The sequence below is a fragment of the Patella vulgata genome, chromosome 1, assembly GCF_932274485.2.
Source record: "Patella vulgata chromosome 1, xgPatVulg1.2, whole genome shotgun sequence".
Taxonomy (NCBI): Eukaryota; Metazoa; Mollusca; class Gastropoda; family Patellidae; genus Patella; species Patella vulgata.
Genome location: NC_065879.2, coordinates 19092913 through 19113627, shown reverse-complemented (window position 1 = coordinate 19113627; position 20715 = coordinate 19092913). Strand labels below are relative to the sequence as shown.

Sequence of the window (20715 nt, the reverse complement as noted above, 5' to 3'; positions counted from 1 at the left end):
CTTATTTTACTGGGGACCCATACTCTGGACCCTATACTTATTGTACACATGGGCCTTTACAGTACATTTGAAGACAAATTATTTTCAGATATCCGTGGTAAATCCAGATTTGCCTGTAGGTATTATCATGCCACATTAAACCACACCAATACTTTACGGACAGGGGAGTTGGATGGCCGAATGGTTAGCATGTGCTCGCTGTATCATAAGGTTTCGATTCCCTGGTTGTACGTGACAAGGAGTAGGGTCGTCTGTCTAACCAAGTGGATTTTCACTGGGTCCTCCGGCTTCCTCCCACTGCTAAAGACCCCTATGTGCAAACGATTTATTGAAATAAAATTGTTAGTCCCGAAATGACCTAGTTTGTGTTGAGTGGACGTTAAACCCCATTTCTCTCTCTCTCTCACTTTACCGACATTCCAGACAAAATCGACCATTAAATCATTTTGATGCGTGATATTATGATTAAAGCAAATTTATTGAAACCTCCACATAAAATTACAGATTATATTTTCAAGGATATATAAAATAGTAGGCTAAAAAAAAAAAATGTTAATGCTAGTCTTCAGTATGTGTCAGTTGTCGTACACGAGGCAGAGGCAGAAAACGCTAATTCTTTTCCAAACACCTGATACCACCATTGAACACAAAATGTCTTTAGGTCTTTCAACATCCAATTTTACTGTCAGCAGAAGGTTTAAGATCAATAAAACTGTACTAAAACACCATATCAGTCATAATTCAAACGCGGATAACACAGAACAACATTCTAAATATGTATCTACCCATATTGTTGATTAATATCTAGTTTCTTGTTTTTTCGTCTATCTCTTTAATATGATAAATAAACAGTAGGCATAATCTATTGAGCTGCCACGTTATCTTCTTTTCAGTAAAATAAAGTCTTTAAGAGAGATTTCAAACATCCACCACGAATCATTAGTCCTGGGAAGATGGCTTTCAGCGAACTCGTTAATTAAGACAGATTTGAAACATCCTACACGAGTCTTGGGAAGATAGCTTTCAGCCAATCTGATTAAAACACAGATCCTATTTCGTTTCGTTTTTTATAGTTTAAAATTTCGTTTTACTTGTCTTTACTACACTAGGATCTGGAAGAGTTGTTATATAACCCTCATTCTAGTTGATGTGAGGGAGATTAGCCAATGAAACGGTCTGTTACAGCAAATTCTTGGTGCAAGGAATTGTGGGTATCCCTCTAGAAAAAATCAACTCAACACTGATTGGTTAATCAAATGTCGTATGACCCCTGCGCAACCTTCCACTACAACCGGCCAGATCTTCATTTTATGGAAGTCAACGAAAGTATAAAAAAAAGAAACCAAATATAGATCTGGATTTTAATCAGACTGGCTTTGAGCAAACTTGTTAAAGATGCATTATGTTAGAGCTAAATATTCCTATTGCAGATCTTTGGTTTGGCCCCAAATATTATATAAATCATTTATTCACATGCCAAGCCCATAACCAACACTCTAGACCATCGTGTGGTTATGATTTTCAACGGATTTAAACACGATCACTAGTTAATAACTTAATTTAAAAATGGATAATCGAGACTTTATTATCGTAACAACGGTAGCAATGACAATTGAGACAGCACTGTTCTTCAAACGGCCATAATTCCGCTCGGAGTGAAGTAATTTGACTGAAAGTTTCAGTATACTAGCCCCTTTTCATTTTTTAACTATTATAGTGAAAACTGTTAGCTTTTTTTTTAAGGCAGGACACTACCTAAGAATTTTACATTGATAACAGAAACTTGCCATTTAGTGTAATATTAGTATATGATGTCCCAAATCAGATTTGATAATTTGAGCGCAAAATGTTTATTTGTTTTCATGAAAATGGTCGCCATATTGGATTTTTTTTATATATTCACGGTGGCTATGTTAGGAAATCAAAATCTTCAACAATTTTATTGAAACAAACTATTTGTGATTTGGAATAACATATATAGGCATTAAAGAGTGCAATAAGGCATAAATTTTACTATTTGAATGTTAATAAAGAACATTATGCATCCCACATAAAACAAGTGGGTGTGGCCGAACACACCACTAAAAGGATTTTGTACAATAAAATGTCCAAATGTATAACAAACACTTTGAAAATCATCTTATTGCAAACAATAGCTATAGCACTAATCGTATTCCAAAGATGAGACCATTATCTCTCATAGATTTTGAGAATTTGATTTTATAAGACCTGATATGGGTGAAAAATTGAGTACGGAAAAAAGCAAGTTAAAAGTTAAAAATTTGATTTACCTATACAAATGACTAAATATTTAACACTATATAATATAAAGGCTGGACACGACTTGAAAAATCAACAAATTTTAACTATTTTGGGCAATTTTAGCTGATATCAAAATTTGACAGATCAATCTATACAGAGTGTTTTATAAGGTAGTGTCTTGCCTTAAATCTAAATCTTATATAATACATCTTTAAGAGATTGTATACACGAATCACAGATAGGTCACTTTAGGTGATTTAGGTCTTTGAGGCTTGGGACTTGTCCCTTGAGGGAATGCAACAAGTTTGTGCATTGGAAGTGGACTTTTAGGACGCACCCCTTGTTCAGGTGATGCTTCGTTATCGCTGGTAATTTGGGATGCTCGTGGTGCTCCAGAAGAGGTTTTAACAATCGTAGGAACCTGTGACAATTCATTGACGCCAGTGTCTTCCCTTAGATTCCTTTGTGCGCCTTCTGATTTTTCCAATGCGTTGGTACCCATGTTGGCACCGGTTGTGGTTTTGCATCTAATGTCCTCCTCTGGTCTGGTCGTTGTCCCCGAGGTGGTGGTTGTCGAGGTGTTGGTTGTAGTCCTCGAGGAAGTCGTAGTTCCCGAGCTGGTCGTTGTCCCCAAGGTGGCGGTTGTTCCCCCATCTGTCGTTGGTAGAACTAGATCAAGGGTTGACGTAGATTTGTCCTCACTCTCAATCTTTTTAGAGTCTAGGACAATCTCCTGATTGGAAAGTTGCACACCTTCCATGATTCCAGAAGTTCTGATTTTTACGGAGTATGTTTGAGTTTTGCCATCAGCCGAGGGTACGGAAATAAATTCAACATTCGGAAAGTTCATGAAAACATCCTTTAAATTGTTGATGTAAAATGAGGACACGACCTCACCGCCTTTGCGTTTCTTAATCGCGACAGGTGCCTTGTTTAGAGGCATAGTTATAATTGTGTCCAGAGTGAAGTCATAAGATACATCTCTGTGCTTTAAAATCACTCCTGTGATATAGCTGTGTTTTTTCTCTACAAAGATATCACTCGTAGTTTCCAACACCAACGTATCTTCAAAATTCTCGGCATCGGTCTTCGTGACTTGCAAGGTCATGTTTACGTCGCCAGAGAACTTTCCTCCAGCAACTGGAAGTCCAAGAGAAAATTGAGCTTTCCCACCAAATGTGAAACCTTTCTGGAACGTAACAGTCACGCCTGCCTTACGCGTGCGTTCAAATCTGAATTTGTACGTTTGATCTGTTCCCGTGTTGTTACGGAATTCAGTTCTGAGGTCTGAAGTATGGTCGCCATGTTTGTGATCATGTCCTGAGCGTGACAGTTCTTTCTTGAGTTGACGAGGAGTCAGCTGTTGGTTGACGTCTTCTGTGTGGTAGAAATTCAGAGGAACATCGACAATAAAATCTCGTCGACGTAAAAATGTTTTAGCACATACACCCTGAGTAGACTTAAAATTGTTCCAGGCGAAATCTTCTAAAATCTTTTTGATGTCCAGGATTTCGTTCTGCTCGGTTCGCGGTGCCCCACGCACGCAGCACAACATTGCAATTTTCATACAGCTTTATCGAATGAAAAACAGCAAAAACTAGAATTTCTAAATTTGGTATTTCTCTGAAATAGAAGATAAAAATAAAACTTAATTATTGAATGTCATGAATAAAAAATATATACGAATATACCTTTTTTTTAGTACATGGGAAATTTTCCATCGCATAAATGTCCATTGACATGAAATGAAATATAACGTCCTACTTTTATACACCAACTGGGCCATTTTAAGTTAACCGTCATTTTTTTCCTGATGTATATGTCCGGAGAATTCCTGACGGCAGAAATTCAAAATGAAATCCAAAATTGCGGAATATTATTTAATCGGCATTTGTTTCAGTTAGATATGGCTTTTAATATGTCTTATGTAAGGGTTTTGAAGTTGCTGTGTTCAGTTTCTACTCAAAAAACAAGCCAAGATAGTATAAATTTAAAACGGCAATCAAAATAGAATCCAGAATTACGATTTTTGTTGTTGTGAATATTGCTTATAAAATAACTTTTTCAGGGTTACTGAATTCAATATTGGATTCAAAAATTAATTTCCGATAAGATTGTCACACATCAAATTTGTGCACATGCTAGAAACATCAAGGCATACTATAGATAACATAAATTTAGTCAGCTTTTCAAAAGAAATGTCGCGCCGGGGAGGAGAGAACCGCAACGGAGGTCAGGTTCAGGAGCCATTCCGCCCCCGGTCCACCCCTGGTAGCATCTAGACACTAGACCGATAGTAAACACGGGTTCATTTATGTCTGTTATTCATTTCACAAATTCTTGCAAGTGTCACGGAATTACTGTTTTTCGCCAGCAATGGACACTATACAATACATATGATACGAGGGACAGGCTGATCTTTGCTCCGTGAGGGGAACAACGGGGTTCTCTCCAACCCAGGCCCGTAGCTAGCAGGTGACCATGGGGGGGGGGGGCGCTGCCCCCCTCCCACTCCCTGGGAAAAAATCGGCGCATTGGACGCAATATAAAGCCAACGACCAACGTGCGCATATCAGTATGACGAGATTGGCGGGGCAACCAACCAATGTCACTTGGTTTTATGGGCGCCTCGCCAATCATGTCGTTATGAGGCGCCCCCAAATAGCGAGGCGCCTCATAATGAATCACATAATTAACACCACAACTTGATTGATGAGGCGCCCAAAACGTGATCTGTGTGGTGCCTTATCCCGGGGGGGGGGGGCTTAATGATATGATTGGTGGGGCGCCTCATAATGACAATATATTACTGTCGGGTAGCACATATAATGCATAATGCCGAGTGAGATTGGTTGAGCACCCATGATTTGATCAATGGGGCCCCAAAACGGCATGACTGGTGGAGTGCCTCATCCGTGAGGGGCGCCCATAATGTCGAGGATGGTGGGAAGCCGACCACGAAATCTACCATAAGAAAGCCGACTGGAGATTGCTGGAAATTTTCCAGGTCAAATTCACGATGAAAATGAGATTGAGTCAAGCCCGCGCCAGGCGTGATAATCTTCAAAATTCAAACAAATCACTCTAACCCGATTCCAAACTTTTCGTTTTTCTCATAAATCATTATAACTACGTTAAAGTCGTATTCCTTCATTCAAATTTTTATAATGTTCATATTAAATTATCATAATAAGCCAATATGATAATTCAGCCTCAAAATCGAATTTTTCCGTCATTTTCATAGTTCCTCTCCTCAGGTGCAAACCATATTTTTCAAATTTTTATGGGTGAAGAGCACCCTACGGGCTTGCAACCAGGCTCTAAATTACTTTTGAAAAAAAAAACTGACTGTAGACGGTGTTTTCTAGAGTATATCCTGGTGTGTCTATGCATATATCCTTACAATTCACCAACAACGACGTAAACTCATGACTACGCAAGAACATTAACTAATATAATCCTTGAGTGGCATTTAGTGATTGGGCACATTAAAAAAACACAATTTATATGGAATACAATCACTGGTTTATACACATAAAGCACGACGTTTTGACAAGTATTCTCTTATCGTTTTCAAGTACAAATGATAAATTAGCAAACTAAAAGGTAATGATCAATTCATTGTTAGGTCGTGTAGAATGATGTAGTGATAAAGCGTGTTACAAATTCCCGTATTACATGGTAGACCTTAAATTATCATAATAACAATTGTATGTTATTTTTGTTTCCGTTTTGTACAATGAACAATTTATTGCTAATTCGCGCAGAAAGATATGGTTTCAAACGTGTTACAAATTAACAATTGGTATATTAGTCGAGTATTTTATAGCTACAAGGAAGTATACGTTTAATGGATTTCCAATATCCCCAGGGCACTCATTTTCTTTTTTTATGTTTTGGGTGCTCTTGTTTGGATCAAAATTTAACCAATGCACTATGTTTAGCCAAAGATGAAGGCATTAGGTATTTTGGTCAATATTCAAATTTATGTTAAAACTAGGACATTTGGGGACGTAGGGGTCATTAGCAGTAAAGGGGGGGGGGGCGAAAGACCAGGAGAAACACCACGGCTTTGGACAGGCGAACCTGCTCCTTGTCGCATACAAGAGAGAGCAGACCTAACACCTGTCAATCACTATTGAATTTTGTTTCTAACTTGCTTGCACTAAGAGCCGCGTCTTAATGAAATATGGAAAAAGAAATTGATCGTTACAGCGTGGAATAACTGTAGATCGCGTAACCTATATTTAATTCTACGTCATTCATAAACAATGATCTGTTTAAGGCAACGATGACATCATTCGCCAACTGTGACCTCTTTTAGAGTGAACAAACAACTTGTTTTTCCATGCAGTAGACCAAAAGCGTAGCCTAGCCTCCCACACACATAGCTCTTCTTTTCAGTGGTGCAGGGCGGAGGGCCTAGCAACGACAGGGCCTAGTCGTTTGGATTGTACGAAAAACCAAGGTCCCGCGTACACCTTGGTGTGCATGTAAAAGAACTCTTGAAATTTGGAAATCGAAATAGAGCAGACCCTACTGCATGGTATGGCGGAGGGCCTAGCAACGACAGGGCCTAGTCGTTTGGATTGTACGAAAAACCAAGGTCCCGCGTACACCTTGGTGTGCATGTAAAAGAACTCTTGAAATTTGGAAATCGAAATAGAGCAGACCCTACTGCATGGTATGGCGTATGTCCGTCTTCATTAGCCCAGTTGGTGCAGAAAGGTAAGACTTTAAACCCTATTACATTTCATTTCCACACAGTGTTTTGACCAGGACGCTTAACTTACGCCAATTTACTTCGGGTAATTCAATCATGATCAAATACACCGGGTGTCTTGCGTGAGGCAGGGCGTGCTTACTAATTTTAGTAAACCGCTTCTCATTCGAAGAGTTCACGTGAAATGAAATGAAATGGGGTTTAACATCCTACTGTTCTGCTCATAACCTGGGCTAATGAAGACGGGCATACGCCATACAGTGTGCTATGAGGGAAATTTTGCCCGGGCAGCGGCGCTACGGCCTACTCTTATATCGAATTCCAACTGCCAAGGGATCTTTTACGTGCACGCCAATGTGTACACGGGACCTCGGTTTTTCGTCCCATCCGAACAACTAGACAGCTGTCCTTGTCAGGCCCTTCATCCTGCATCACTGACAAGAGGAAACCACGCCGGAAAATCTGAATGAACTTTCTCCGCCAATGCAGGGATCGAACACCCGACCTCCAGGCTAGCGAGCAATCGTCTTACGATGAGTTCGCATAGTCAACATACTTTTGTGGTACCATAGATTGGTCCAATGTTATAATTGATCGATTCTTTGTTCGATAGTTACAGTTTAAACATGAAATTAAAGTTAATAAACATACATAGTTCCGCTTACTATAGCAAAAAAAAATGTTACTATACAGTTACCAAACTGTAATTACACACGTATCTACCCCTAACAATATGTAATTATCAAAATTGTAACCACACCGTTATCAAAATATAATTACCAATATTTTATTACACACTTATCAGCCTTATCAAAATGTAATTACACACTTATCAACCATAATTAAAATGTAATTACACATTTGTCAACCCTTAGCAATATGTAATTACACACTTGACAGCCCGTTACAAAAACAAATGTAATTACAACATTCTCAACACTTATATCAGAATGTAATTACAACATTCTCATCACTTAACAATATGTAATTACGCACTTATCAACTCTTATCAAAATGTAATTACACATTTATCAAGCCTTATCTATACTAATATTTTTGAAGGACGTTTGTCTGTCGGTCCGTATGTTCGGGGTAGCTCGGACCGGGGAGTAACATAGGCCAGGTGGCGTTAGTCTACCACTTCCGGTTTCGGGGTTATGACCCCCGAGCGAAGCCGGGCGTTATTCTAGTCAAATTATAATTGCACACTTATCAATCGATATCAAAATGTAATTACACACTTAACAACCCTTATCAAAATGTAATTAACCATTATCAGCCTTAACAAAAAATGTAATTACACACCTTTCAACCATTTGCTTTATTACGAAATACGTATAAAACAGAGAAACCTGATTAAGTTGATAGCTGTCCTTTAAAATTCTTTCAAGGTTTTCAATCTTTGGCCAATTATTGTGAGTTGCTAGGCAACAGTTAGTTTGGCTGATAAAGACAGAAATATTGTAGATATTGAAAGTTCCGCGGGAAAGCCAGCACAGTGGGTGTTAATTACACGACCGAGTCCATTCTTACAGAAACAGCGGCGAAAATTTGTTTTATTCAGTTAAGGTACTTTTAAATAACATGCTAACATCCCGATCTTTTGTGACGGTGTTTCAAGAAACGTGGGGTTTAACGTCCACTCAACAGAAACTATGTTATTTTTGAACAAACGGAGGCTAAGGAAACTTGGAAATAATTCATTTATTAAATTGAGAATTATTCCAACAATTCGACTGTTAAAACGAGAATTATTTCAACAATTCAACTCTTAAAGGAGAATTATACCGACAATTCAACTCTTAAACTCTTAAAGGAGAATTATACCGACAATTCAACTCTTAAAGTGAGAATTAAACCGACAATTCAACTCTTAAAGTGAGAATTATACCGACAATTCTACTCTTAAAGTGAGAATTATACCGACAATTCAAGTGTTAAAGTGAGAATTATACCGACAATTCTACTCTTAAAGTGAGAATTATACCGACAATTCAAGTGTTAAAGTGAGAATTATACCGACAATTCAATTGTTAAAATGAGAATTATGGCGACATTGTGAGAATCATGTCAATAATTCAACCGTTAAAGTGAAAATTATTTTTACAATTCGGCTGTTAAAGTGAGAAATATTCCAAGAATTCAGATGTTAAAGTAAGAATTATTCCGACAATTCGGCTGTTAACGTCAGAATTAGTATAACTATTAAAGTGAGAATTATTCCAACAAAGTGACAATTCCAACAAACTGAAAATTCCAACAATTCTAGCCACCACAAAACAATTAAGTAACTATTATTTGTGTTTTGTTTTTAAAACAAATAGGCAAAAATATAACCACGTGAAGTGCAATTAAATAAAAACAAATACCAATAGCTCAACAAATAAGAGACATTAAAGTACTATACCTGGGAATACCTGCAGCTAATATCCAGGTGTAATTTTATAAAGGTAAATTTTATCTAGGAAAACGCCCACATATAAAATATGTCTACATGAAATGAAGGTCGCGTATAAAGTGTATTTAGTGTACTCCCTTATTTTCACTCTTCTCGTATTACAATGAAAAAAATATACCTATCGCTTTACAGGTTCACGGATGATTAAAATACCAATTTTGTTCTGCTCTGTTTCAGATTTATCATTTAATCTCTTAAGTGACGCCGGACGGTGGTCAGTTTTTGACAGTGTTCATTCATTCATTCATTCATTGTTTTTTTTCAAAAATTCGCTTGCGCAAGAACTGAACTATTAAAACAGGCAGTCACTGGATGCGCAACTGTCCAAGGAAGACGCATGCCAATTTTCATGTCGACCGTACTCAGCTCACAACCCGCCGTGCGTGTTTTGCCACGCAGGGGTTGTAGGGTCTGGTAGCTCACAGACCAGCTACAAGAAACCGGAGAGAGAGAGAGAGAGAGGGAGAGAGAGAGAGGGGAGAGAGAGAGAGAGAGAGAGAGATGGACACAAACTAGGTAATTTCGGGACTAACGTATGGTTCAATTTTGTTTCATTAATTCCCTTGCGCGTGGGGTTCTTTAGCAGTGGGAGGAAAGCGGGAAACGCAGAGAAAACCCACTAGGCTGGACAGGCGACCCTACTCCTTGTCACGTACAAGCGGGGAATCAAAACAGCCCCACTTGACTAATTGACAGACCGTGTAATGCAAGCAGTAGTAGAAAAGCCGACAAGAACCCTTTCAGCATTACTAAGTGTATGCAGCCCTTCCTCGTTCAATACGTATTACATTTCTCCAATATGTGTGATTTACAAATTGTTTCCCATGGTAAGCAATAAAAAAATTGGATATATTTCTCATGATTAATCTCGTCTGATTGTACGTATTCAGGTGTAAAAGTTTGTCTGGCTTCACTGAAGGGTGTAGAGAAGAAGTCGATTAGATATTTGTACAGCCTTGGTTGAAATAAAATGGGGTTTAACGTTCTACTTTTCGGCTCCGAGTGGGCTAATGAAGACGGGACCTCGGTTTTTCGTCCCATACGAACGACAATACGTTGTCCCTTGAGAGGTTCTCGGCCCTGCACCACCGACAAGGAGGAACCGATGAACTTTCTCGACCAACGCTGGGATCGAACACGGAACCTACAGGTTGGCGAGTCAACGTCTTACCCACTGAACAACCTTTGGATTAAAGAGAGAGAGAGAGAGAGAGAGAGAGAGTTTAACGTCCATTCGGCACAAACTAGGTCATTTCGGGACTAACACATAGTTCAATTTTATTTCAATAATTCGCTTGCGGGTCTTTAGCAGTGGGAGGAAACCGGAGGACCCGGAGAAAACCCACGAGGTTGGACAGGCGACCCAAGGCCTACTCCTTGTCACGTTCAACCGGGCATTCGTAAAACAACGACAGTTGACTCAATGACAGGCTTTACCTTTGGATTAAGGGGATGAATAGTTTGAAAGAAAATGAAATAAAAATTATTTCACCATATGTTTGACACCATATAGCCCCGTTTCATTGTTTAATGATTTGCGATTAAATCTCTCTTCTGAAACTGACCTCTTTGCTGACGATACGACTGTCTACACCCCTGTTTCAATCGCTGAAGTTCTCCAAACAAAATGACAGTCTGATGCGACAGAGTACAAGCCTGATGTAACATAAAAGAAATGAGACTTAGTATACGCAATGCCCTTTACAACCCATCAAAAAGAAATTTCACCCCACTACTCTAGATATAAAACTCGGCAATGAATCATTAGAAGTAGTCTCATCCTTTAGACGTTCAGGGATAGTTTCAAATCATAATTTAACTTGGCAAGATCACATTCAAATTCCTAATAAATGAAATCAGAAAGATTATAGAATACCCCCCCCCACACACACACACACCACACTCATAATGCTCATATTCAGACACATATTGATTACTCTTCTTCAGTCTGGGTCTCATGGGACTCAGAATCTATTGTATGTCTTTCTAGAGGACAAATCGGGGCTTTTAAACTAATGCTTAAACATGCATTATGCAAGAGCTAAAAAAAAAATCTGCCAATTGTATGTCTTTCTTTAGGCCTGGAATGTTATCTCAATTATTAATTAGACATTAGTTAACTTATCCAGAACATAATCAACTCTCGATGTCATCGCTCGCCTGCGATATTTACTGGATTATAATCCGATCTGCTGCTCAGCGATCATTCATGATTAAATCAAAAAATGGATAATCGAGACTATGTATTTTATCGTACCGACTTTAGTAATGTTGATCGAGGCTAGGCCCAAAATTCAATGGCTAAATTCTCGGTTCAGAATGGATCAATTTGATTGAAATTTTCAGAAAACTCCCTTCATATTATCTAGTTTTTAGCTATTATAGTGAGAACTGCCAGCTCTTTACCTAATCTCCCATAATGTATTTTTACTGTCGATCATACCGCTGAACTGTACCCAATAATAAATGCTTTAAAAATTATAGCAATCGAAAACCTTCATGCCTACAACTTCTGGAACTTTTTTTCCAAAATGTCATCTAAACAATGTCCTGATTATCTGTCTTTTGTCTTTCTATGAAGCTCCTTACAACAACTGACAAAGGACAACGTATATTCGTTCGGATGCGATGAAAAACTGTCGTCCCGTTTACAACTTGACGTGCACGTAAAAGAACCATTGGCAGTTGGAATTCGATATAAGAGTACGCTGTAGCACCACTGTGTAGGCAAATTTTCCCCAGAGCACACTGTATGGCGTATGGCCGTCTTCAAGCAAGCGTATAACAGTATCTCTTTAAAATCCTGTAGACATGTTTCCACTTTAAAATCTTGTAACAAAGTTGTCTCTTTAAAATGTTGTAATGATATTACAAAAGAAGAGGGTGTGGTTTTAAAATCTAGTAAGAATATAAGAAAAAAAAGATTGTCACTTTTAAATCCTGAAGAGTAGAAGATGTTTCTCTTTAAAATATTCTAACGAGGGCGAGAGATGCGATTTACCGCCCACTCGACAAAAACTAAGTCATATCGTGACTAACACATGGTTAAATTTTATTTCAATAAATCGCTTGTGCGTAGTGCTCTTTAGCTGTGGGAGGAAAAGGGAAGGCCCGGAGAAAACCCACTAGATTGGACAGGCGAACCTACTCCTTGTCACGTACAAGGGCAGAATCGAACCACGCCACTTGACTCAATGACAGATCTTATGATCTAATGCACACGCGTTAAATCATTCGGCCATCCAACACCCTCAACAAATCTTGTAACAGTAGAAGCATTGTCTCTTTAAAATCCTGTAAGCGTATAACGGTATTATGATTGTATTCAGACGCTTCCAGCTCCACGCGGTCTCTAATTATAACTAACACCTGCTTGTCATCAAACATTTCTTCCTTAATATGTCTGCGACACACTTAAACAGCCATTAGAGCTCGGCAGGGCCATGGTCGGTTGATAAAAATATTGAATTTGAAATGAGATTTAGCGTCCTGGTAGCTTTTTAAATATTGATATACATAGGTCTGTAACTACTGGTGTATGTGTGTGTGTGTGTGTGTGGTGGTGGTGGTGGGGGGGGGGTGAATGGCCGAATGGTTAGCGCGTGCGCGTTGTATCATAGGGTCTGTCATTAATCCAACAGACGTGGTTTCGATTCTCCGGTTGTACGTGACTAGGAGTAGGGTTGCTTGTCCAACATCGTGGGTTTTCTCCGGGTTCCCCGGTTTCCTCCCAAAGTTCACATCAACTTGCTAAGCTGTCTGGGCTTTAAGCAAGCAATGGTAACCAAGCAAAACATCTAATCTAATCTTCATCGTATTGACAAGCTTGAAATATTATGTTAAAAACTGTTACCCATATCGCGTGAACAGCGTTTTTGGAAAAGGGGGTATGCTCATAACTGACCGTACCAGAATACGGAATATTGATATGGTTCGTCTTCTCGAGGCCACAGTGCTTCACACCAAATTTGAAACATATCCATCAAAAATACGGTAGCCTATATCGCGTTCGCAGGTCATTTGTTGAACCGGGTAAAGACTATATACGTGTGAGCGTCTATAAATATGACGAAGCAGTATTTACATTTAAAAACAATATCTTTTTATATTGTTATTGGTATTCAATCTCTGTAAATGGCTTCACCATGAACATCATGTATATTAAACTATAGTTTTCTAAATGGCATATTGTCTGCGATATCACCGTCGGTGAAAGGGGACGTTAAACACTAATAAAAGAAGAAGAACTAAATGGCATTGTGCTTGATAACGATAAGAGGATACTTGTCGAAACGTCATGCTTTTAGCATAAAACCAATGAGTGATCTCCCATAAAAAATGTGTTCTGTTTAAATGTGTTCTTCAAACGGCAAATGCCACTTAAAGCGAGAATTTCATATTTTCTAAGAAAGTCAAAACATAATTATTTCTATGTCTTTTGCTCAATAGGTTATCAACTCACTATTATACGATCATAGGCATTATTTCCCACACTTAAAAATCATTGACACAGGAAATAATAACACAATTACCTCCCTTGTTTTCCTATTCCCCCCATGGAATAGCTATCTTCAAACGTTTAAATTTGAAGTTGAAAATGATATTTTTGCCAATTTCTCAACTGGCAATAGTGAATTATAGGATTAATAGGATTATTCTTTAACAAGGTAGGACTGTTTATAAATACCATCTATTTTAAGGCTTTATTTTAATAAATTTTAAAAATATAACTTAAAAATTTGAAATTGTAACTTTAAAGATTAAAATCAATATACTGAGTTAATGGTGGCCAATAGGAGCATACTACTAATTACCTTGAAGGAGACCTAACATAATTAAACATGCATAATTATCATTGCACACATAGGTCCTTCCACTTCTTACTTCGAGAATAAATCTCTATCCTGAATAGCCGCCATATCCCAAAATAAGTATATTGTTTTGTAATGCGGTTCTACTCCGTTTCACATTTGGCATACACACACAGACTAAATTCTATTCCATTAAATGGAAGCAGAATAAATACTTCTCAAAATTCTCGAAGTATATGTAGTGTTTTCGACTAAAATCGTCGATTTAGGGCTTAAAATGTCGGTCAACTAGCTTAGTGTCAGTCCTCAAGCGGAGCTACCTGTAGACAGGCAGCCTAAGTTTAGTATGTTGAGAATGCCAGTAATAAACAGTAATTGTATTCCATAGAATTGTGTCGCGCCTACTTCCAGTTCAATTACTTAATGCCATTGAAACAATTTAGTTATGTATGGCAGTTTGTGAACAGGAAAGTGTGGCTTTAACGGGAATTAAATCAGTCTTGTGCTGATGACAAGAGAAAGTAACTGTCTAGCGAATACAATGGTGATCTGTAGACAACAAACAGTTGCAGGAATTCTTTATCCTATAGTCACCATTTAGAACGTAGACTGTAATTCTTGGAACGACATTCAGTAACACGGAAGTATAGATTTCTAGGGCCTGAGAATAAAAAGGTTCATTAGTGCAAGCTTACATTTTGCGGCGGTGAAATGAAACGAAAAAAGCGTTTATTGTCATATCATACTTTTCTGCACTAATCGCACTTACGAAGACTGACCTACGCCACGCATTGTGATATGAGCGACATTTTGCCCGAGTTAAGGAGTCTCTAACGACATATGCCATGCGGTGTGATATGAGGAAATTTTTTAAGCAGACTAATATCAGGTGTTCTAGAAAGAACAATCATACCACAATGTGACACTATGGGGACAGATGTGACACTTTCTTCTAGGCGTTTCTTCGACTTCACGTTGTGGGATCAAATATTTAAATCATCAATTAACTGAATCTGGAACGCCGTTTATGTTGTTACTAAGTTTATATAATAAAATACATACAGCAAACTACAAAGTTATGATACTTTTCCAGTTATTAAAATATCCACGGTCTGAGTTAATATCCTTTCTAACTCAGACCAGAACGGCTTAAACGTGGACAAATTCACATACTCCTTGATAGTATGTTATAAAGCGTCATCTATTAGGGCGGGACAATTACCATTTTGGGTAAGTGTTTCGTATAGGCACCGTTTTACGTCAACACTATTCTAGTTAATTGTACTAATCTGTGCACGAGATAACTGGACTATAGTACCCTACTTCCAGCAATGGATACTGACATAACTGTCGGTGAGTTAGTCTAAGATAGAAGTAGAATAATGCAAGCTACTTCATTACCCTAGTTTTCGTCACACATCATGTAGGTAACGAATTTCTATATTAAACAGAACACCTTTCTTAAAGCTAAAATAAACCTTATAGTATTACAACAAGACATGGTATCAGACTTGTATCAGGTGTTCTAGAAAGAGTTAGCACTACAAGACATGGTATCAGACTAGTATCCGGTGTTCTAGAAAGGGCTATAATACCACAAGACATGGTATCAGACTTGTATCAGGTGTTCAATTACGGAATCATTTGTAGATTCTCATATATAACGGAGCAGCGGTGGCTCAGAGAGTAAGTTCATCGGGATTTTCCGGTGTGATTTCCCCTTGTCAGTGGTGCGGTAACTCAGTGAGGCACAACGATGGTTGTTCGGGTGGGACGACATACTGAGGTCCGGTGTACACATCGGTGTGCACGTAAAATAACTACTGACAGTTGGAATTCGAAATAAGAGTAGGCCGTAGTGTTCCTGGCCGCGCAAAATGTTACTGATCGCACAATGTATGGCGTATGCCCGTCTTCATTAACCCATTCGGGTAGAACACCAGGAAGTTAGACACGATTGGCCGAGAAAGTTCATCTTGAGTTTCCGGTGTGCTTTCCCCTTGTCAGTGGTGCAGGCCGGGGGGCCTGACAAGGACAACTGCCTAGTCGTTCGGATGGGACGGAAAACCAAGGTCCCGTGTACACATTGGCGTGTACGTAAAAGATCCCTTGGCAGTAGGAATTCGATATAAGAATAGGCCGTAGAGCCACTGTGCGGGAAAAATTCCCCTCATAACACACTGTATGGCGTATGCCTGCCCTTATTAGCCCTTTCGGTGCAGATCAGTAGGAAGTTAAAACACATTTCATTTCATTTCATTTCTCATATATAACAACCAGTAAATTAGAATCTTCGTTAAATGAACAAATTGAAATCCCTGTCGATCTCTGAATCAATTTACACAGCTTGTCAATTGGTTCAGTGTAGATTTCTGGAATACGGAAGGCAAATAAATGTGTATTTGATCGCACGACTATTTATATAGTGATTAATATCCGTTACATTAATATCAGTGAATATCTGACCGTCATTTCTTTCTATACACCAACGATTTAAACAAACATAACACACTGCTTTTCTTCTATACAAGAAAATATCCTTGATGTTTTTATAATATTATATTTCGGTGTTAGTCAAAAGTGAAACTGAAATTAATAAATCAAAAATCTGCAGCTGAATACATGTATTGCAAAACGAGAGGCAGAGACGAGAGGCAGAGAGTGAGACAGAGAGAATCAGATAGAGAGAGAGAGAGAGAGAGAGAGAGAGAGGTAACGTCCACTCGACATTTTGGGAATGTATTTCATCTCATTAATTCGCTTGTGAGTGCGATGGGGAAATTGGGGTACCCAGAAAACAACCCCACGAGGTTAGACAGGCTACATACCCAAAAGCAACGGATTTATTTGACTTTTATTTATACGTAATCTATATTCGCCCTCCCCACGTGGTTAGACAGCCTACATACCCAAAATCAACGATTTATTTGACTTTTATTTATACGTAATCTATATTCGCCCACCCCACACACATTAGTAGATTTGCCCCATTAATCTCTTATCCTTAAAGGGGAGGGGTGGGGTTAATAGTTAACGCGTGCGCGTCGCATCATAAGGTCTGTCATTGAGTCAAGGAGTAGGGTCGCCTGTCCAACCTCGTTGGTTTTCTCCGGGTCCTCCGGTTTCCTCCCACTGCTAAAGTCCCCCCTCTCACTTTCTCTCTCTGTCTCTGTCTCTCTTAAATTCCTCTATTAGATTTATCGATTGTCTACACACCAGCCATGCTTTCGTATTCTTATTTTTTAAACTTTTTTTATTTTGACATGAAGGAAAGTTCAGCGACTGTCTCTTAGTTGACTTACTTGTTTAGATCGATTCCTGCTTCTTCAAAAAATCCATACTGAGGAAGGTCTTCATTAGGTTTAAGTGTCGCTAGAACCTTAAAGGAATATTTACACAGACCTTACTTACGAAGTAATTTCAGTCAACCTTCTACGAGAATTGGTGTTTCTCTTCCGCCTTTTAGTCATTTACATATATGTAAGACCATACCAATTTTATTTTCTGTTTTTCGGGAACACCTATAAAATGTTCCCTTCCTAATTATGCGGTGAACATTTTCCTCCTTATTTCTTCGGGAAAAAGACTAATTCAAAAACTACAAATACTTGGTTGCGCTGTTCAAAATCATTTAGTTCATAATTTATAAGTTTTGAAATTGTAAACAAGACATCTTTCATGTTAACTGAAAATCAACTTGGTGTGACCTAACGGAAGTCAGTATAACCAGACCTCCAACACTTACTGTATCATTTCCGCTTTTAATGTATGTAACTTGAATCTATATAAACTATAAGTACATTAGGTCTATAGACATGGTCGAGAAAATTCATCTTGATTTTTCAAGGTGGTCTCCCCTTGTCAGTGATGCAGGATGGAGGGCCTGACAAGGACAGCTGTCTAGTCGCCCGGATGTGACAAAAAACCGAGGCCCCGTGTATACATTGGCGTGCACGTAAAATATCCCTTGGCAGTTGGAATTCGACATAAGGGTAGGGCATAGTGCCGCTACCCGGACAATATTCCCCTCACAGCACACTGTATGGCTGTATGTATTAGCCCAGTCGGAGCAGAACAATAGTACGTTAAACCCCATTTCATTTTGTTAAACTCTCTACTTTCTAAATTAAGAAATTTTATTCTATTGTAGTAGTTGATTTGTTTCCTAATCTCCTTAACAGATTCTAGATTATATATCAATTTAAAATTTAGAATTATCTAATGATTTCCTATACTCTCTTCAATGCGTTATAACAGATATCGTAGTCCGTAATCTTTTTAAAATTTGAAATGTACTTTTTAAGTTTAAACCGTCTTCATTAGCCCAGTCAGAGCAGAACAGTAGGAAGTTAAACTTCATTTCATTTCTAAGTTTAAGATAAAAAAAAGTCCTATCATCGCGAATGATTTCCTAGTCTCTTCAATGACTTTCCGTAAACAGTTATCGTGGAGACCATAATAGTTTAAAACGTGAAATCTACTCTCTATCATCGTAAATGGCTTCCTATCGATAAACGTTTGACGGTTAAAAATAATATTATTTTTTGTCTAATTTATTTCGTTTCGTGATTTTTTTTTTTTGCACTTATTGACATATTGTCGATCACGTGATCTTATAATGACTATTTAATTGATCATTAAACATTTGACGGATCAGTTAAAATTGAATTAGAATTTAAAAGAAGTTAATTAATTACCGCGCGTTTCTCGGTTGGTGTTTTTCTTTGGGCAATGCACGTGATCTTACAGACTGCTGAATTTCTTTGTACACATTGGAGTGCACGTAAAAGATCCCTTGATAGTTGAAATTCGATATAAGAGTAGGCCATAGCGCCGTTGTCCGGGCAACATTTCCCTCATTGCACACTGTATGGTATATGCCCGTCTTCAATAGCCCAGTCGGAGCAGAACAGTAGAGTAGGCCATAGGCTAAGCGCCGCTGTCTGGACAAAATTTCTTTCATAGCAGACTGTATGGCGTATACCTGTCTTCATTAGCCCAGTTGGAGCAAACAAGCAGGACGTTAACCCCCATTTCATTTCACTTGTTTATATTGGTGGTATATGGTGTGTTTTTTTTTATCCCACTGCTCAAGACCCATATGCACAAGCGAATTTTTAAAATAGAATTGAAATGACCTAGTTTGTGTCGAGTGGGCGGAAAACCCCATATTTCTCTAGATTTAAGTTTTTCAATAGTCTACTCTTCCATGTTCCGATTAACATATCCATAGTACGAAATGTATTGGAAGATAACAGAATTAAGTCCATTATAGAAGGGAATAAAACATTTTATCCCTAAATTTCACGGAAATTTCCTGTTTAATACTGAATATTCCACAGAAATACATAAAACACGTAATTTGAAGAAATAATTCACACTATTAACACAATTTCGCCAAAAAATCCATCGATTAACAGAAAAAAAGTGTTAAATTACGGAATTCGGCCACATAAAAAATGGATATTTTTTACAGTGTACAGTCCAAAAGATAGGATGAACGTTATAATTACTGCTAACGTCCAAAAGATGGGATGAACGCCATGATTACTACTAAAGTTCAAAAGACAGTGCGAAGTTGATCGTTATAACTAATTATGTACAAGACTGGGCATTTAAACCGTGTGTATGGAAAGCTTGAATATATCGTACGATATATTGACTATACTTGTATTCCATTTATACCTACCGTTTATCATCCAGTTCATCCAAATTATGAAGGAATTTAAATACTTATTCGTTTTTCTTGGTTTAGTTTCTTTTGGACGTCAGTGATGAAAAAAGAAATCATTTTTTATAATAGCTTTTTCGCTGTATTGACGAAAACTTAACAATATTTCGTTTCGTTATTATTGTATGTTTCGCCAGGCGAGAACGTAATTTTAGTTTATTGACCATCGAGCGGATAGTTTTTAGATAGCCCAAAAATCGGCTATAAAATTGTTTCAGTGCATTTAGTAATTAAACTGGGAATACACAGGAAAAAAATTCTATGGAAAACAATTAAGGTTTATTACGGATCAACATTTCGAATGGAATTTTCTAGTCTTTATCAAGCAATGAACGGGGCTTTATTAGTAAACTGAATGTAGTATATGGCAGCCACGATGACTCCGTTATTAAGGCGATGGCTCACTAACCCGACCCCGATTTCACAAAGCATTCGCAGAATAAGAATTTACTAAACCTTCAATAAGTTAAGTTAAGAATTTACTCAACTTTCAATCACTGTTTATGAGAAATATCTTTGATCCAGAAACACAAATATTTGCACATAAGTTTCTTATTGATGTATTTGATATAATAAAACAACAACAGTTTTATAAAGGACTATATTTTAGATAAAATTAGGCAAATAAATTTGAACAAATTCTTAACTTAAAGATACATTATGGGAGATAAGATAACGAGATGGCAGTTCTCGCTGTAATAGTTAAAAACTAGATAGTGTAAAGGTAATT

At 37.9% G+C, this 20715-nt stretch overlaps 1 protein-coding gene across 1 annotated transcript; it reads right to left on the bottom strand.

The window, feature by feature from the left end:
* Positions 1-459: 459 nt before the first annotated feature.
* Positions 460-17714, bottom strand: LOC126808912 (uncharacterized). Its single transcript, XM_050533977.2, has 2 exons — positions 17557-17714; positions 460-3885 (listed from the first exon to the last, which is right to left on the bottom strand). Exon 2 carries the CDS (start codon positions 3827-3829, stop codon positions 2495-2497), a length of 1335 nt encoding a protein of 444 aa, XP_050389934.2. The 5' UTR covers positions 3830-3885; positions 17557-17714; the 3' UTR covers positions 460-2494.
* Between the last annotated feature and the right edge of the window lie 3001 nt (positions 17715-20715).